The sequence below is a fragment of the Saccostrea echinata genome, unplaced genomic scaffold (assembly GCF_033153115.1).
Source record: "Saccostrea echinata isolate AGI-Se365-2 ecotype Australia unplaced genomic scaffold, CSIRO_AGI_Sech_v1 ptg000052l, whole genome shotgun sequence".
Taxonomy (NCBI): Eukaryota; Metazoa; Mollusca; class Bivalvia; order Ostreida; family Ostreidae; genus Saccostrea; species Saccostrea echinata.
Window position 1 is genome coordinate 13482306 of NW_026889801.1, and position 17147 is coordinate 13499452.

The window sequence follows — 17147 nt, forward strand, 5'->3', positions numbered from 1 at the left end:
TATGTTACAATGTTAAGCTTTAATTTGAGACGTTTTGGTCCAATCCATTAATTGAGCTTGAATTGGACATAAATCGAACTATAAGTTATGTATTTTACTTAAAAATATTCAAATTATTAAATCAGGAAATTTGAGTCATTCGTCAAGGTTTGGGGGAAACGAAAATTCGTGCGATAATTTGGTGCCTCTTGGCCTCCTAAACATCAATTGAATAAGCCCTGTATTCCTTTAGTACATCTGTACATATATGAGCAACTTATACTTAGCTTATGCTTATTCTGGTACTGTGGTTCAGAGTGGTCCTTCCTAATTAAACGTTTTAACCTCTTTGATCAAGATATGTCTTTTGGCAGATTTAATTGAAACATTGAGTTAAAATATAAAAAAGTTGAAAATATTTTTTAACAAGAGGTCCAAGGGCCTTAACGGTCACCTGAGTATAATACAACAATTTAGAAGTTAAATATACTGATAGATGAAACATTGTTGCCCTAAAGCAAGAGAAGTAGGAAGATCAGGATCAACAAAATAATTAGTCTAGTATTCAGTATCAACTCATAAATTAAGTTCTAATCTGTCCCTTACTTAACACTATCACCATGCAGACTATTAACAAACTATTAGTGCTTCTGTACTATTTTTAAACCCATATTAAGATCTCTAGCATTGACCTCTCTTATGGTCTTTGAAAAACTTTTAATAAGATAAGTTATTTTTGTCTCATTTTTATTTATCTATTACTTACAGGTCTACCTGATTATTAAAACTAAGAAAGTACTTTAAGAAAGTACGATAAACATTCTTGCATAATTATCTTATTCTATTAACCTTTCAAATACATTATTTACAGTGATTAATTATCAAAGGTGAATGGAAAAGGGGAATAACTTCTCTCAGCAGAATACAAATTAATAGATCCCTGCCCAGGACCAGAATGCTTAGACGAATGGTCCAGATGTATAAAAATCTGGTAGAAATACGCTTACTCATATCATTTAAACTTTTACTCAGTTTGCTTCCGATATGCCCAGAAGCAGAGAAGAATTTCACAGTTACAATGTATTTTCACTACAGATTCAACAAAGCCTTACCCTAACACCAGAACCCAAGACCAAGGGTCAAGAAATTTACAAATTTGGAAGAGTTACCCTCATCATCATAACTATGGAATTCAAAGAATTAACACTTTTCCACTATATTATCAAAAGCCCCCCCTCCTTGTTATGCCAGAACCCCTGACCCTAGGACCACAAGATTTAAAAATTCTGTTCGAAGCTCCCATTTTCATCATAGCTAAGCAATTTATTTATCAGCTCAACACTATGGAGCAGACAGGATTAATTAATTAATAGAATTAATGCTTTTTCATTATATAATCAATAGAGCCCCCCCCCCCCTTCCTCAAGAACCCCCAAAACTGAGGCCATTATTTAAAAAAATTGGAAGAGGCATCCTTGTCTATCATAATCATGCACTTAGTTTGTTTAAATAATCTCCAGTAGCAGAGAAGAAGATTTTCAAAGAATCAATGCATTTTCACTATATAATCAATAGAGCCCCACCCTAACACCAGAACCCCTAACCCTGGGGCCATGAAATTCATAATTTTTGAAAAGGCATCCTTATGCATCATAGCCATGCACTTACTTTGTTTAAATAATACCCAGGGGCCCGTTTAATCAAAAGTCGAAAATATAAGCCTTAACGTAGATGTACTTCCGGGGCTTACGCCAAAATTTAATCGGGCGTAATTTGCGTTTCACGAAGTGGCGTAGATCTAGTCGTAAACTATACGCTTAGGCTCAGGACTAAGTCCTTGACAACGCTGCATTGCACATGCGCAAAAAAACATAAACATACGTATTGTGTACAATGCATATATACATAAACTTTAATGAAAAATTAAATGAATTTTTAGGGACCTTGTAGAAGACATGCACCTTAATCAAATTATTATAAAATATTAAATTCTTACAACACACCATCCGATTAACCTTCAAAATTTAAGGTCTGAGAAAAGAAATAAATGTTCTTGTAAATGAATGGAAAGAAAATATTTATTTTGGAATGTTTATATTATCCCCACCCCCTTTTTGATACAGGAAGAGAGAGAGAGGGAGGGGGAGAGAGAGAATCTGTTACAATTTTATGCACTTGAATATATGTATATATGTAAATGGGCATAAGATGGACTAGTAAATTATTAAGAATCGATAACATAAAACAAAATATGCATCATCATGAAAAAATAAATTTCTTGTATGACATTACCTTGTACGCCATTCAGTTTATTCCTAAAAAATGTAGTATTTATTTTTAAAACTGCGGATTCTTTTTATTTTTCTCGATAAAGGCAAGTATTCATTTTAAAATATTTTTAGAAATTTATCAATCATTTCTTAAAACATTATTAATATGTCATCCATGGGTGTTATAATTGTAAAATTACAGTCGTTTCTGAGTCAAGTTTCTCTAGATCTGACAGCTGATTCTCAGAAGCTTTCGAGTGATTCTGCTGCCCCTTGTCCCTAAGGTAAAATCCTCTTTAATTAGTATTCAATATCAGGATATACTGACTTTTAAGTATATTTACGAAATCAGCTGGATTTTTTTTCGTCTTTTGAACGTTAACAACTTTTTTCTGGACACAGGTGCGGGTCCGTGATTTTTTTAAAGGGGGGCAGGGTCATCAGTAAACAAAAATTCCATCTGAGAAACTTGTTGACAACCTTAAATCATAATGAAGTTTTCGAGCAAGTTATTTTTCAAAAAAAAAAAAAAGCCTACTTGGTTTTACGATGAGCTAAAAATTATATTTTTTTAAATATAGATATTAACCAAAGATAAAGAAGATAACTGTGCTTTTGTGGAAAAATTACTCCCCCCCCCCCCCCCGAAAAATATGTCAGAAAAAATAGCTTTTATGTCAAAATTATGACAACAAAATGTGTATTGTATAGTCGATTTACAAAATACAACAATCAAACGGATATAACTGCAGGATTGTCAAAACTTAAGAGATGGTGTTAAAATGAATCCCTAATAAGGCAATCTTTTATGAAGAAATTTATTAAAGTAAGTTATGTAGCTAAATACCGCATGTCAACTACCTCCCCGAGTGGGTGTAAACCCCCCCCCCCCCCCGAAAAATCTTCATAGTTTGTGAAATTAAATAATGCATCGTTTAATTATAAAGACTTCTTAGAACCGTAATTCTTCTAAAGGAATGGCTAAATCGTTTTCAGATCAGTAAAATCGCTTTATTTTATGTTTATGCCGGAATTTACGCCGACATAAAATTTTGGCCTAACATTTGTCCGGTGTAAAGATACGCTATTTAATGAAACGCAAATCTTTGTGCTAGTCCCAGCTTTACGCCGGCGTAGCGCTACGACTGGACGTACGACCTTTGATGAAACGGGCTCCAGGAGCAGAGAAGAAGATTTTCAAAGAATTAAAGCATTTTCACTATATAATCAATAGAGCCCCACCCTAACACCAGAACCTCTGACCCAGGGGCCATGGCTTTCACAATTCTGGAAGAGGCCCACCTCCTCATCATAACTATGTACTTAGTTTATCACCTTAATGCCCAGGAGCAGAGGAGAAGATTTTCAAAGAATTAATGCATTTTCACTATATAGTCGATAGAGCCCCGCCCTAACACCAGAACCCCTGACCCTGGGGCCATGAAATTCACAATTTTGGAAGAGGTACTCTTGCTCATCATAACTATGTACTTAGTTACTTTATTAAATATCCAGAAGCAGAGAAGAAGATTTTCCAAGAATTAATGCTTTTTCACTATACAATCAATAGAGCCCCGCCCTAACACCAGAACCCCTGACCCTGGGGCCATGAAATTCACAATTTTTCAAAAGGCACTTTTGCTCATCATAACTATGTACTTAGTTACTTTATTTAATACCCAGGAGCAAAGAAGAAGATTTTCAAAGAATTAATGCTTTTTCACTATATAATCTATAGAGCCCCGCCTTAACACCAGAACCCCTGACCCTGGGGCCATGAAATTCACAATTTTTCAAAAGGCACTTTTGCTCATCATAACTATGTACTTAGTTACTTTTTTTAATACCCAGGAGCAAAGAAGAAGATTTTCCAAGAATTAATGTTTTTTCACTATATGATCTATAGAGCCCCGCCCTAACACTAGAAACCCTGACCCTGGGGCCATGTATTTCACAATTTTGGAAGAGGCACTATTGCTCATCATAACTATGTACTTACTTCCTTTATTTAATACCCAGAAGCAGAGAAGAAGATTTTCAAAAAATAAATGCACTTTCACTATATAATTAATAGAGCCCCGCCCTAACACCAGAACCCCTGACCCTGGGGCCATGAATTTCACAATTTTGGAAGAGGCACTCTTGCTCATCATAACTATGTACTTAATAACTTTATTTGATACCCAGGAGCAGAGAAGAAGATTTTCAAAGAAATAATGCACTTTCACTATATGATCTATATAGCCCCACCCTGGGGCCAGAACCCCTGACCCTGGGGCCATGAATTTCACAATTTTGGTAGGGGGCTCAATGCTTATTACAATGATGTCAACAGTTTGACTGCTTGATGTCCAGGAGTAAAGAAGAAGATTTTTAAAGATTGCATTATTTTTGGTGGTTTTAGCCCCACCCCTCAGGCCCCAGGGGGGCAGGGACCATGAAATTCACAATTTTTTGTTCCCCTTCATCCATAGATGCTATATACCAAATTAGGTTGAAATTGGTCGAGCGGTTCTAGAGAAGAGGTTAAAAACGTTCAAAAGTTAACGCACGACGACGGACGAAAACAGATAGCAATAGGTCACCTGAGTGACTCAGGTGACCTAAAAAGTTCATGGAAAGCAAAGGTAGCGGAAACACTCATGTCGTTCATAATTTCACAAATCAATGCTAAAAGTATGTCAACACAGAATCGAAATATACCTTCTTAACACATGTTCAGAGTCTGGGCTAGAATCATTGCTTGTTGGAGATTCCGTAATATTCTTGGAACCATGTTCTTTTCTCTCATTATTTTCCGTTGTATCTGGAATTTTCGTTGGGGTAATATTGAAACAGTCTACATCTGTAATACATGAACATAATTATATTATTACATTTTCAACATCCAAATATATTTTCAGTTGAACAAAATTAATTTTTTTTTTCACAGATTATTATTTCAACCTCATTCCAATCTCACCATATCTTCCTTTCACAGGTAATAATTAATCCACATAACTACGAGGGTTATCCGATAAAATCATGGACAAGTTGTCTAGAGTGAAAAATAATCATCACTGCGTTCAAAAATTTTTACTTCACTTTAGTAACCTTTTCAGCAATATACCTAGCAAATTTGAAAAAGATAGATGCTCAAGTTAACAAAAATATGAGATTTTATATTATGTGTGGTATCGTTTAACGCCGCACAGATGATAACGTCAAAGTATCTGAAACAGGGTCAAGTTTCTTCTTTGCTAAAGAAAAGTTGTGTGAGCCCCACTTTAAATCGGGAATTTCATTGAAGCACATACTCGAGTTTGCCCTTTATTCCTTCATAATCAGTCGAGGAACCAATCTCGCACACACATGGGGCCTTCTGAAGTTTTGGACAGTACCCTCACTATCATTCAACTAAATAGGCAATCTTATATCGATGATGTACAGTGTCAGAGTCTTTCGTTAGCCAATAGCTGTTTGTTCGTATGTTTAGTTCTACCCGGGGATTCGAACAAAAAGCTTCCGCTTAAAAAATTTCACCTGTATTCTAAACATCTAGTAATATTTTTAATTTTTTTCTTCTTCTGTAGTAATTAAAAGCTTCTTAGGTCGTCATTATGTTACAGTATTAGATTTATTAATTTATTTAATAAATCTATAATGTATTTCATATGTTTTTAAATTGTAAATATAAATGCATTATTAAATCTTTAAAGGTCACCCAAGTAGAACAGGCAGTACCTGTACTTAATTATTATTGCCTTGGGTTATGAAGGTTCTGGTCTTTGGTCTTTGGTTTGAAGTATTCACTGTTTTCATTGGTTTGGACTTTGTAAGGTTGTGTTTTATTGGTTCAGTATTTTTCCCTCCAAAAAGTTGTTTGTTATGGTCATTCTTTGTCCAGTATTTGTCCAGAAAGGGTTGTATTTACCAAGTTTTATAATTACGACCTTCTGACATTGACAGAGACAATACTTTTCTCTATTAAGGTAAGATAACATTTATATACTAATTTTAATATGATTTCTAATATTTGATTTAACTGTAAAATCTGTAATTTTGCCAAAGTTAATTCCATAGCACTAGCACGGTCAGAATCTGATTTGAGAGACAGTATTTAAGGAGTAGCTATTTTATTGAAAGTATTTTTTATTTTATATATATCTACTAGATGTTTTTATGATGATAGGTTTACTTATGTAAACTATGATAATTTGTAGTTTTATGATCTGGACATACGTGTACAGTGAGCCATATTGTGACTACAATGAATGGGAGAGGCTCAGTCCCATAGATTGGTATGATATTAATGTTTTTATATTTTTCAAAGCGTAATATTAAAAGGGGGCATTGATTGTATGTAAATCATGTACAGAGTTACCTCCCTTTATGCAGTGTATCTGTTAACCGCAGATTGTAATTACTATATTGATACGGATATATCAGAATATTTTATGCTATGTATTTATTATTTGTTATTGTGATTTTTCAGGGCATTATTCCAAATTCCTTCATTGTTCCATTATTCCAACTATTCTATGTGTTCATCTGTAAATGTAATAAATGGAGATGTCAGTAGAACCCTGAAACGGACTTAATTATATTTCCATGCTCCAGATTTATAATAAGACACCGTTACAAAATGGCGCCCATGTAGGGACCTCTCCTGATTGAACATCATTTCAGATGACACATTCCTAATAGTGTTCGACTTTCCCGTTGACCAGTTAGATAATCAGTGATCTGTTACACCTGAATAGACACAGCTGTGCGTGTGAATTCTACCACTATATTGGCCAACGCATTGACTTGGACATATATTGCCGGTGATTACTGTGACAAACTGTGAGCTTAATGTCTTGTGTGAGTAGTATCATTTTTTTGTGATTGTTGTATATTTTTGCTATGTGACATTGGAGTATCAGCTGATCGGTGAGTTTTTGAACAGAATTTTTACAGTGCTTTCAAGCAACTAGCAATACATGTATATATTCTAGTTTAACTAGAGGTAGATCATATTATTTTAATAGCTGGCCAGTACTGTTATAGTGTTGATCAACAATTTGTCAAAGTGTATATAGGTTTACTATAGTTTAGCTATTTTATTGGGTACCCACATATAAGTTATATTATTTGAAGAATTGAAGTACCGGAGAGGAAGACGTATGGGTAAGTGAGGTATTGCACATTGCGCACCATCCAAGTACCCAGATACCCTTGATTTACTAAATCAGAACTTACAATAATGTAGTAAATAATATCTATCCCTTTTGACAAGGACATCTTGACACTTTGACAGATAATTAATTTGTTGCAGTTGGTCAAGTAGTTTATTTAGTGCTCAAGTATGGTATTTTGAAGTGTAGCCTATTCATTTTGAGTCTGTCGTCTGATCCAGTGTGCAGTGGGTGTTGATACAGTGAAAAGTTGTTTTACATTAAGTTCATATTTTTTTTAGAATAATGGTATAGCGTTTTGTCTGTCATCTTCTCCAAACTTCCCTTAAAGTATTGATTTATTTATCATCGGGTTCGGTTTATTTTCTATAGCACTGCCTACTTTTCCGATTGCGTAATTTCGATCGAGCTCGATATCCGTTTTAACCGGAAACGACTTTAGAAAACGTGATTTTGTGAACAAAAAGTTAAAATTTGATTTAATTTGTTTTATATCGTCAGTGTTTGTTGTTTATTTCTTATTAACTTTGAATATCAGGTATAGTATAGTTAGTCTGATACCCTTATTCTTTTTCAGGAGATTTTTGGATCGTAAATGCAGTTTATTTTCAGTTCTTGTTCATTGAATTTGTTACCAGCTGATTTTGACATTTATATTCGATACAGAGCGTTCTACAACTGTTTATTTTTCAGCAGATTATTTTTTTTAGTTAAAATACAACATTATTTAGAGATCATCATTATCGACATACAGCATTCGTAATTATGTAGATTAGTGTAGTAGTTACACATTGGGTATCACAAGAAATATTGTACTTTGAATTTTGCCTTTAAACTTTAACTGCAGTACCGGAAGTGCAACTTCATACCGGAAGTGCAATTCTACTTTCACTTTTGTTAAGTACATATAACCTTACCCTTTGCAATTAGCTCGCGCATTGAGCTACCCTCCTGTTTAAATACATTACTTAAAAAAAAATCCCTTTTCAGTAGTTCAGTTATGAACTCCCTCTTTTAAATTCATTACATTAAAATTGCCCTGTGTTCTTTATAGTTCAGTTAGAACTACCCTCCTGAAAATTGCATTGTATATTATTTTATTTGTACATAATATTTTATTGCCATTGATCTGTATATACAACCATGTCCGAAGCAAAAGCTAAGACAGCAGACAAATCAGAGACTACAACTGAAACAAAAACAGAGAAACCTTTAGATGCTAGGCCCAAAGAGAAGCCAGCAATTACGACAGAATTTAAAATGGAACCTAAAGGACATAAAGCCGAGGCAGCAGAAAGTACAATGTCAGAGGAAGACATGAAACAGTTCTGGATGGCATTGCAAAAGATGAAGATCAATCCAGAAAGTTTTGTAACTTGGGCAGCCAGTCATTCTATTGCAGAGACCAAATCCAAAGAACCAGTCGCTGCAGCATCATCATCTTCTAAAGAAGTTTATCTGAAATCTCCTTTACGGATATCCATGTTCTCAGGTGATGGAAAAGGTGAAACTTCCTATGACCTGTGGAAGTATGAAGTTACCTGTCTTATAAGGGAAGTTCATTCAGAAGAATCCTTATTACAAGCCATTAGGAGATCTGTGAAAGGAGAGGCAGCCAAAGTTGTGATGAGATTAGGAGTTGGTGCCACTGTAGAAGAAATTCTTTCCAAGTTAGACAGCATTTATGGAAATGTTCTGGAAAAAGAAGACATTTTAGCCGAATTTTACAGTGCTAAACAGCGGGAAGATGAGACCTGTTCAGCTTGGAGCTGCAGGTTAGAGGAAATTCTGAACACTGCCATGAAGTTGGGGAAGGTCCAGAACTATGCGGCAAATGAAATGTTACGTACAATGTTTTATAAAGGTCTGCGACAAGACTTAAAAGATATTTCTGGATACTTATTTCACTCAATTAAGGATTTTGACAAATTAAGAGTAGAAGTGAGAAAGATCGAGACAGAACATCCAGGGCAGACCAAATCAACAAAAGTAAAGCCAGCCATAGTAAAATCAGGGATCTCCTCAGAAAAAACTGCAGTTGATGACGACAAATATGAAGCTTTGCAAGCTCAGATAAACCAGCTGAAGGCAATGCAGCAGCAGCCTTATTATAAACCACCCAACTATAGTTCGTATAACAACAGAAACAGACAGCCTTTTCAAAGAGGAAGAAGAGGACAGTATTCTAGTAGAGGCTACACTCCTAGGATGCCTGAGCCCAGATTTACTACTTTTAAGAAGACTAATCAGCAACAGGATCGGAGATCTGATAAAGTCGTATGTTACAGATGTGGTCAAGAAGGACATATAGCTATTGGTTGCAGAGTCAGGAATCTTTAAACTACAGATGGCCAAATCCTGGGGACAAGGGTCTGGCAGAAGAAGAAACAGTCCCAACAACTTATCGGAAGAATTAGTAGGAACATCAAATGAGGTTCAAGTGGCTATTAATGGAGTTCCATGTTCTGCATTATTGGACACTGGAGCTACTGTCTCCACAATATCGCAAACATTTTTTGAGACACATCTGCGAGATGGAACAGCATTTTATCCATTAGAGGAACAACTTGACATTGAATGTGCTGATGGGCAGATGATGCCTTATTTGGGATATGTCATTGCAGATTTAGCCACTCATGGACTCTCTTCATTGGAAGTTCTGAAGGAATGTATCTTTTTAGTTGTTCCTGATAGCAAGTATAATGCTAATGTACCTGTTTTGATTGGAACAAATATCTTAAGTCGCCTGATGGACATTACCAGAACAGAGTATGGTTCTAGATTTCTTCAGGATGCTGATATGCATGCACCATGGTATCTGGCTTTCAGATGTATTGCTCTTCGACAAAAACAACTAGAAAGGAACAGAAATAGACTTGCTGTTTTGAAGTCAGCAGAGAAATCAAGAATCCTGATTCCACCTAACGGAAAAGTTGTTGTCAATGCATACCTTGACAAGAAAGTTCCATACCAGAAGGTGCTAGCCATGTTGCAGCCAACTTTCAAATCTAGCATCCCATCAGACTTAGATATAACTCCTACCTTGCACTACTACAACTGTCAGGATGACAATTTAACACCTGTAGAAGTAAGTAATGTGACAACTCGGACAGTGTCGATAGCACCAGGAGTACTTCTTTGTGAGATGCAGCCTGTTACCATTGCAGAAACCTCTCATCCTAATACATCACCAACAGTATTAGAGAACATCTTTGAGAAGGTCCACATTTCAGAGACTCTGTCAGAACAGGAGAAAGAAAGATGTAAAGGACTTATTTCAGAATTCCAAGACATCTTTTCAACAAGTTCAACTGATATTGTTACTACAGACAAAGTGTATCATCACATAGAGTTGTCAGACACTACACCTTTCAAACAGAAATACAGGCGCATACCACCAGCTATGATTGGAGAAGTCCGAAACCACATACAAGAGCTACTAGCCAGTGGAGTAATTAGACCATCTCACTCTCCATTTTCTTCCAATGTTGTTTTAGTGAAGAAACCAGATGGCTCTTTGAGGATGTGTGTGGATTATAGGCAATTGAATTCCAAAACAGTGAGAGATAATTATGCATTGCCTAGGATAGATGAAATTTTGGACTCGCTTGCCGGTAATTGCTACTTCACCGTTTTAGATATGAAGTCCGGCTATCACCAAATAGAAATTCTTGAAGAACATAAACAAAGAACAGCATTTACAGTCGGACCATTGGGATTCTTTGAATTTAATAAAATGCCTTTCGGATTAGCTAACGCTCCAGCTACCTATCAAAGATTACAGGAACAATGTTTAGGAGATCTCCATATGCAAATTTGTTTTATATATTTAGATGATGTCATTGTTTTTTCTAGGTCTATTGAGGAACATCTTCACCGCCTCAAAGAAGTTTTTGAAAGGTTCCGGAAGTTTGGGTTGAAGTTATCCCCAAAGAAATGTTCTTTCTTCATGAAAAGGGTGAAGTATATAGGACACATTGTGTCTGAAAATGGGGTACAGGCGGACCCTGACAAAGTTATTAAAGTCAAAAACTGGCCTATTCTGAAAAATCCAGAAGACGTACGACAATTTTTAGGATTCGCTGGATATTACAGAAAATTCATTCAGAATTTCTCCAAGATTGCTCGACCTTTGATCGACATCATGGCTACAGGAAAGAAACCAAGAGGAAAAAAGAAACCGCCTCCACCAACATGGACATGGGGACCGTCCCAGGAATCAGCATTTAATGCACTAAAGGAAAAGCTAACATCAGCTCCTGTACTTGGTTATCCCAATTTCAACAGTCCATTTGAATTACATACCGATGCATGTCAAAGTGGCTTAGGAGCGGTTCTGTATCAAGAACAAGATGGAGCTAAAAGGGTCATAGCATATGCCAGTAGGGGACTTAGCAAATCAGAAAGAAATTACCCAACCCATAAATTGGAATTTCTAGCATTAAAATGGGCTATTACAGAGAAGTTTTCTGATTACCTCACAGGACAAACTTTCTCTGTCTTCACTGACAACAACCCCTTGACATATGTTTTAACAACAGCCAAATTAGATGCAACTGGCCATAGATGGATAGCTGCTTTATCTTCATACAATTTCAGCATTACGTACAAACCTGGAAAATCCAATACTGATGCAGACATTTTATCAAGATTACCTGAAAGAACAGAAACTATGGATAAAGAAGCTATTAGTGCCATCATTAATTCAGAACATCAACAACCATATATCGAGACCCTTCCAGTTTTCTTGCCTCATTCGGTATGCCAGTTATTACAACGATCACAAGACAAAGACAGTAGCTATATTGATATAAAAGAAATACAGAGGAATGATGACACCATTTCAATGATGATTGAATACATAAGAGGAGGAAGAAAACCTCCCAAGAATACAGTAAAGAATGAAACAGAGGCTATTCTTCATCGAAATTTCAAGAGGTTAAAATTGAAAGATGATTTGCTTGTGAGAGAAACCAAAACTGATGGGATTATTCATCATCAGTTCATCATTCCCAATTCATTCAGTCATCTTATACTACAATATCTGCACAATGACATGGGTCATCCCGGAAGAGAAAAGACCATAGCTTTAATAAGAGAGAGATTTTATTGGCCCAAGATGTATATTGATGTCAGCAATTGGATAGAACAGTGTGACAGGTGTATCAAGTTTAAGACTCCTAACAACCAGAGAGCAGAGTTAGTTAACATCAAAACAACTCAACCCTTAGAATTGGTTTGTATGGATTATTTAACCTTGGAACCATCGAAAGGTAATATCCAAAATATCTTGGTGATTACAGACCACTTTACCAAGTATGCTGTAGCAGTACCAACAAAGAACCAGACTGCCCGTACCACAGCAGATGCCATTTTCAACCATTTTATAGTGCACTATGGATTACCTCAAAAATTGCACTCAGACCAAGGAGCTAATTTCTGTAGTAATATCATCAAAGATTTATGTCAACTGACTGGAATTGCCAAATCCCGTACAACACCATACCACCCAATGGGCAACGGTGTCACAGAAAGGTTTAACAGAACACTTATTTCCATGTTAGGCACTTTGGATCCTGAACAGAAACATAACTGGAAAAATTACATCAACCCATTAGTCCATGCATACAACTGTACAACACATGATACAACTGGTGTTTCTCCTTATTTTTTGATGTTCGGCCGAGAACCAAATTTGCCAGTTGACTTAGTCTTTGGAATAGAAAGGAATTCTCAATCAAGTTCAACATCAACTTACTTAGAAAAACTACAGAGGAATCTACAAGATGCATACCAGAAGGCTGAAACAGCAACTAAGAATTCCCAGCTAAAACAAAAATGGCATTATGACACTAAGGTTAGAGGAGTTATTTTGAAAGAAGGAGACCGGGTATTAGTCAAAGTTGTAAGTTTCGACGGGAAGCATAAAATTCAAGACAAGTGGGAAGATAAGCCATACATCATCATAAGTCAGCCAAATTCATCAATACCGGTTTACAAAGTTAAAAGAGAAGATAACCAAGGTAAGTTAAGAATTCTTCACAGAAATCTTTTATTACCATTTGGATCAGCCAAGACACCCATTCCAGTTCCTAGGGAAAGACAGAGGAAAAATGGAGAAGAGTGTAAGAGAGGTCAGGAGCCTGCCATCCTCCATCAGATGGAATCTGATGATGATGAAGATGATCTGTGTCTTACAGTGGAGTACCCTGTAAAGTCTAAGGCATTGTCTGAGGAGGCAGTAGGTTTGAACATTGTAACTGGTGACGACCAGGTAAGTGCTGAAACCATTGATGAGCCAGGGGAAGCGGATAGTGTAGCATCTGATGAGCCAGATGCTAGTGGAATGGTGGATGATATTGATGAAGACAACCTTGATGATGATGGAAGTAATCTGCAAGAAGATGACAACCAAGATGCTTATGATGGCCATGATGTTCATGATGACCATGTTGATGATATCCATGCTGATGAGGATGACAGTCCTGATGATATTGAGACAGATGAGTTACCGAGGAGATCAGGACGAGTTAAAAAGAAGCCAGCATGGATGAAGAATTATGTATGTTGTCAACAGATACCACAACAGCCTGAGTGGAAAGAGAAATTGATATACTTTCAGAATATGGCATCACAGCTAACAAAAATGGACAGAGATATGTCAAAAGCATTTTTAAAAATGATTACTGAAAAGTTATAATGTTTTAATTGTATAAATTCTGTTTTAATTTCAGATTTTCCTGATTATGCCAGAGTACCAGATAAGTGGTAAGTCTCCATTTGAATGACGTGGAAGTCATTTAAAAAGGAGGGGAAGTGTGTTACAGTATTAGATTTATTAATTTATTTAATAAATCTATAATTTATTTCATATGTTTTTAAATTGTAAATATAAATGCATTATTAAATCTTTAAATGTCACCCAAGTAGAACAGGCAGTACCTGTACTTAATTATTATTGCCTTGGGTTATGAAGGTTCTGGTCTTTGGTCTTTGGTTTGAAGTATTCACTGTTTTCATTGGTTTGGACTTTGTAAGGTTGTGTTTTATTGGTTCAGTATTTTTCCCTCCAAAAAGTTGTTTGTTATGGTCATTCTTTGTCCAGTATTTGTCCAGAAAGGGTTGTATTTACCAAGTTTTATAATTACGACCTTCTGACATTGACAGAGACAATACTTTTCTCTATTAAGGTAAGATAACATTTATATACTAATTTTAATATGATTTCTAATATTTGATTTAACTGTAAAATCTGTAATTTTGCCAAAGTGAATTCCATAGCACTAGCACGGTCAGAATCTGATTTGAGAGACAGTATTTAAGGAGTAACTATTTATTGAAAGTATTTTTTATTTTATATATATCTACTAGATGTTTTTATGATGATAGGTTTACTTATGTAAACTATGATAATTTGTAGTTTTATGATCTGGACATACGTGTACAGTGAGCCATATTGTGACTACAATGAATGGGAGAGGCTCAGTCCCATAGATTGGTATGATATTAATGTTTTTATATTTTTCAAAGCGTAATATTAAAAGGGGGCATTGATTGTATGTAAATCATGTACAGAGTTACCTCCCTTTATGCAGTGTATCTGTTAACCGCAGATTGTAATTACTATATTGATACGGATATATCAGAATATTTTATGCTATGTATTTATTATTTGTTATTGTGATTTTTCAGGGCATTATTCCAAATTCCTTCATTGTTCCATTATTCCAACTATTCTATGTGTTCATCTGTGAATGTAATAAATGGAGATGTCAGTAGAACCCTGAAACGGACTTATTTATATTTCCATGCTCCAGATTTATAATAAGACACCGTTACAATTATTACATCTAAATCAAACTGAACTGCTCTCCGGTGCGCCGTAACGTCGTCAAACGTCGCCATTTTTCGTGTGTTGTGTTGACCACATTCCCATTTCAAATGCTCGGGAAACTGCCCAAAATTAAGCAAATGCCTTGAAATTTTCTAAATGACGACATGAGAGATAGTGGACTAAACATATGATAATTTTACCCCACCCATATCTATGTTATACTTTTATTTCAAAATAATACTTGTGTATTCTCTAATGAAACCTGCATTTGATGACCGTGCGCCGTAGGACCATACCCTCTACACATTCAAGTATAATGCAATTTTTATTTCATTCTACATTTTATTTTAAAAAATAGGATATATTAAAATATAATAAATAAACATTTGCTGAAAATTTCAGCTTTGTGCACCCATTATTTTTCGATAAAAACGCATTGTCCACGATTTTCCGCACAACCCTCGTACATGTAGATGTATACTGTACCTGTAACATACAGTAAAACACGCTTATAACAAAGTGTCAGGGAAGGGCGATTTTGCTTCATTATAAACATAATTCGTAAAATCGTTTAAAGAATAAACATAAGCTTAAAATCACATAAACAAACACCACTCAGTTTACACAGGGCTGTGATTAATCATTCCATTTGCTTAAGTGCATATACAGTTGTATTTAGAAAATGGACATATATAAAAATTATTGTTTAAGCGTACAAAATTATCTTCTTATTTTAGTTAAAAATCAAAATAAGGAAATTTAAAATCTGAGAAAGACAATCGGCTCCAAAACATGAGCGTGATATTGAATATATCAATCGTTATAGGATATTGCATCTTCCGACAATTGTGACAAAAATGTCCTTTTCTAGATACACGTGCCAGTAAAAGGCCAGTAAAAGGGAAATTTTTACTTGTAAACACTTTAAATGGAATAAAGAAGGTTTACGATTAAAAGTAAGGCAGGAAACAAATAATGTCTTTTAAAAAGGACTAAAATGTGTCATCATTCAGGCATATAATCATGAACAGAAGTCGGAAAGATTTTTGGTTGTAATGAAAGTGTGTATGATAAAATAGTTTTTCTTTTTTTTATCTGTCCCCTATTTAACACTATTACCATGTAGACTTTTAGCAAAATGTGTATTTTTAACCCCATATTATTACCTCTCACATTGGCCTCACTAGGCCTTTGAAGAACATTTAAAAAGATAACTTATTTTTGTTTCATTTTTATTCATCTATTATTTCCAATTCTACCTGATCATTAAAACTTTAAAAGTACTTTTGTATTATACGATAAATGCTCTTGCATAATTCTCTTATTCTATTAACCTTTCAAATACATTATCTAGAGTGATTAATTAGCAATGGCGAATGGCAAAGGGGAATAACTTCACTCCACTCATTAGAATACAAATTAATAGAGCCCTGGCCAGGACCAGAACATTTGACTTAATGGTCCAGATGTTCAAAATTCTGGTTAAAACATCTTTGCTTATTAAAACGTTTACTCTGTTTGCCTCCAATATACCCAGGAGCATTAAAGAATGCATGTTCACTATTTAACACAATCCTATCCTAGAACCCATGACCCAGGGTCATGAAATTTACAAATTTGGAAGAGGTACCCTCATCATCATAACTATGCAATTAGTTCAAGATTTTCAAAGAATTCACACATTTTCATCATATTATCAACAGAGCCCCCCCCCCCCTTCAGAAAAAAAAAAAAACAACAGAACCCCTGGGGCAACAAGTTTTAAAAATTTTGTAAAAGCATCCTTGCTCATCGTAACTATACACTTGTTTCTTTGCTTTATAACCAGGAGTAGAAAAAAATATTTTGAAAGAAATTATGAGTTTTCACTTTATAATCAATAGAGCCCCCCCCCCCCCCTTTCAT

At 35.2% G+C, this 17147-nt stretch overlaps 1 protein-coding gene across 9 annotated transcripts in view; it reads right to left on the reverse strand.

Annotated features, from left to right (window-relative positions):
• The window catches only part of LOC133203844 (uncharacterized), a 161697-nt gene that overhangs the window by 11534 nt on the left and 133016 nt on the right, over positions 1 to 17147 (reverse strand). For all 9 annotated transcript variants that reach the window (XM_061339640.1, XM_061339638.1, XM_061339639.1 and 6 more), the window contains one exon: positions 4953 to 5094. In XM_061339640.1, coding sequence (XP_061195624.1) covers positions 4953 to 5094 — 142 coding nt within the window. The remainder of the gene's footprint in view (positions 1 to 4952; positions 5095 to 17147) is intronic.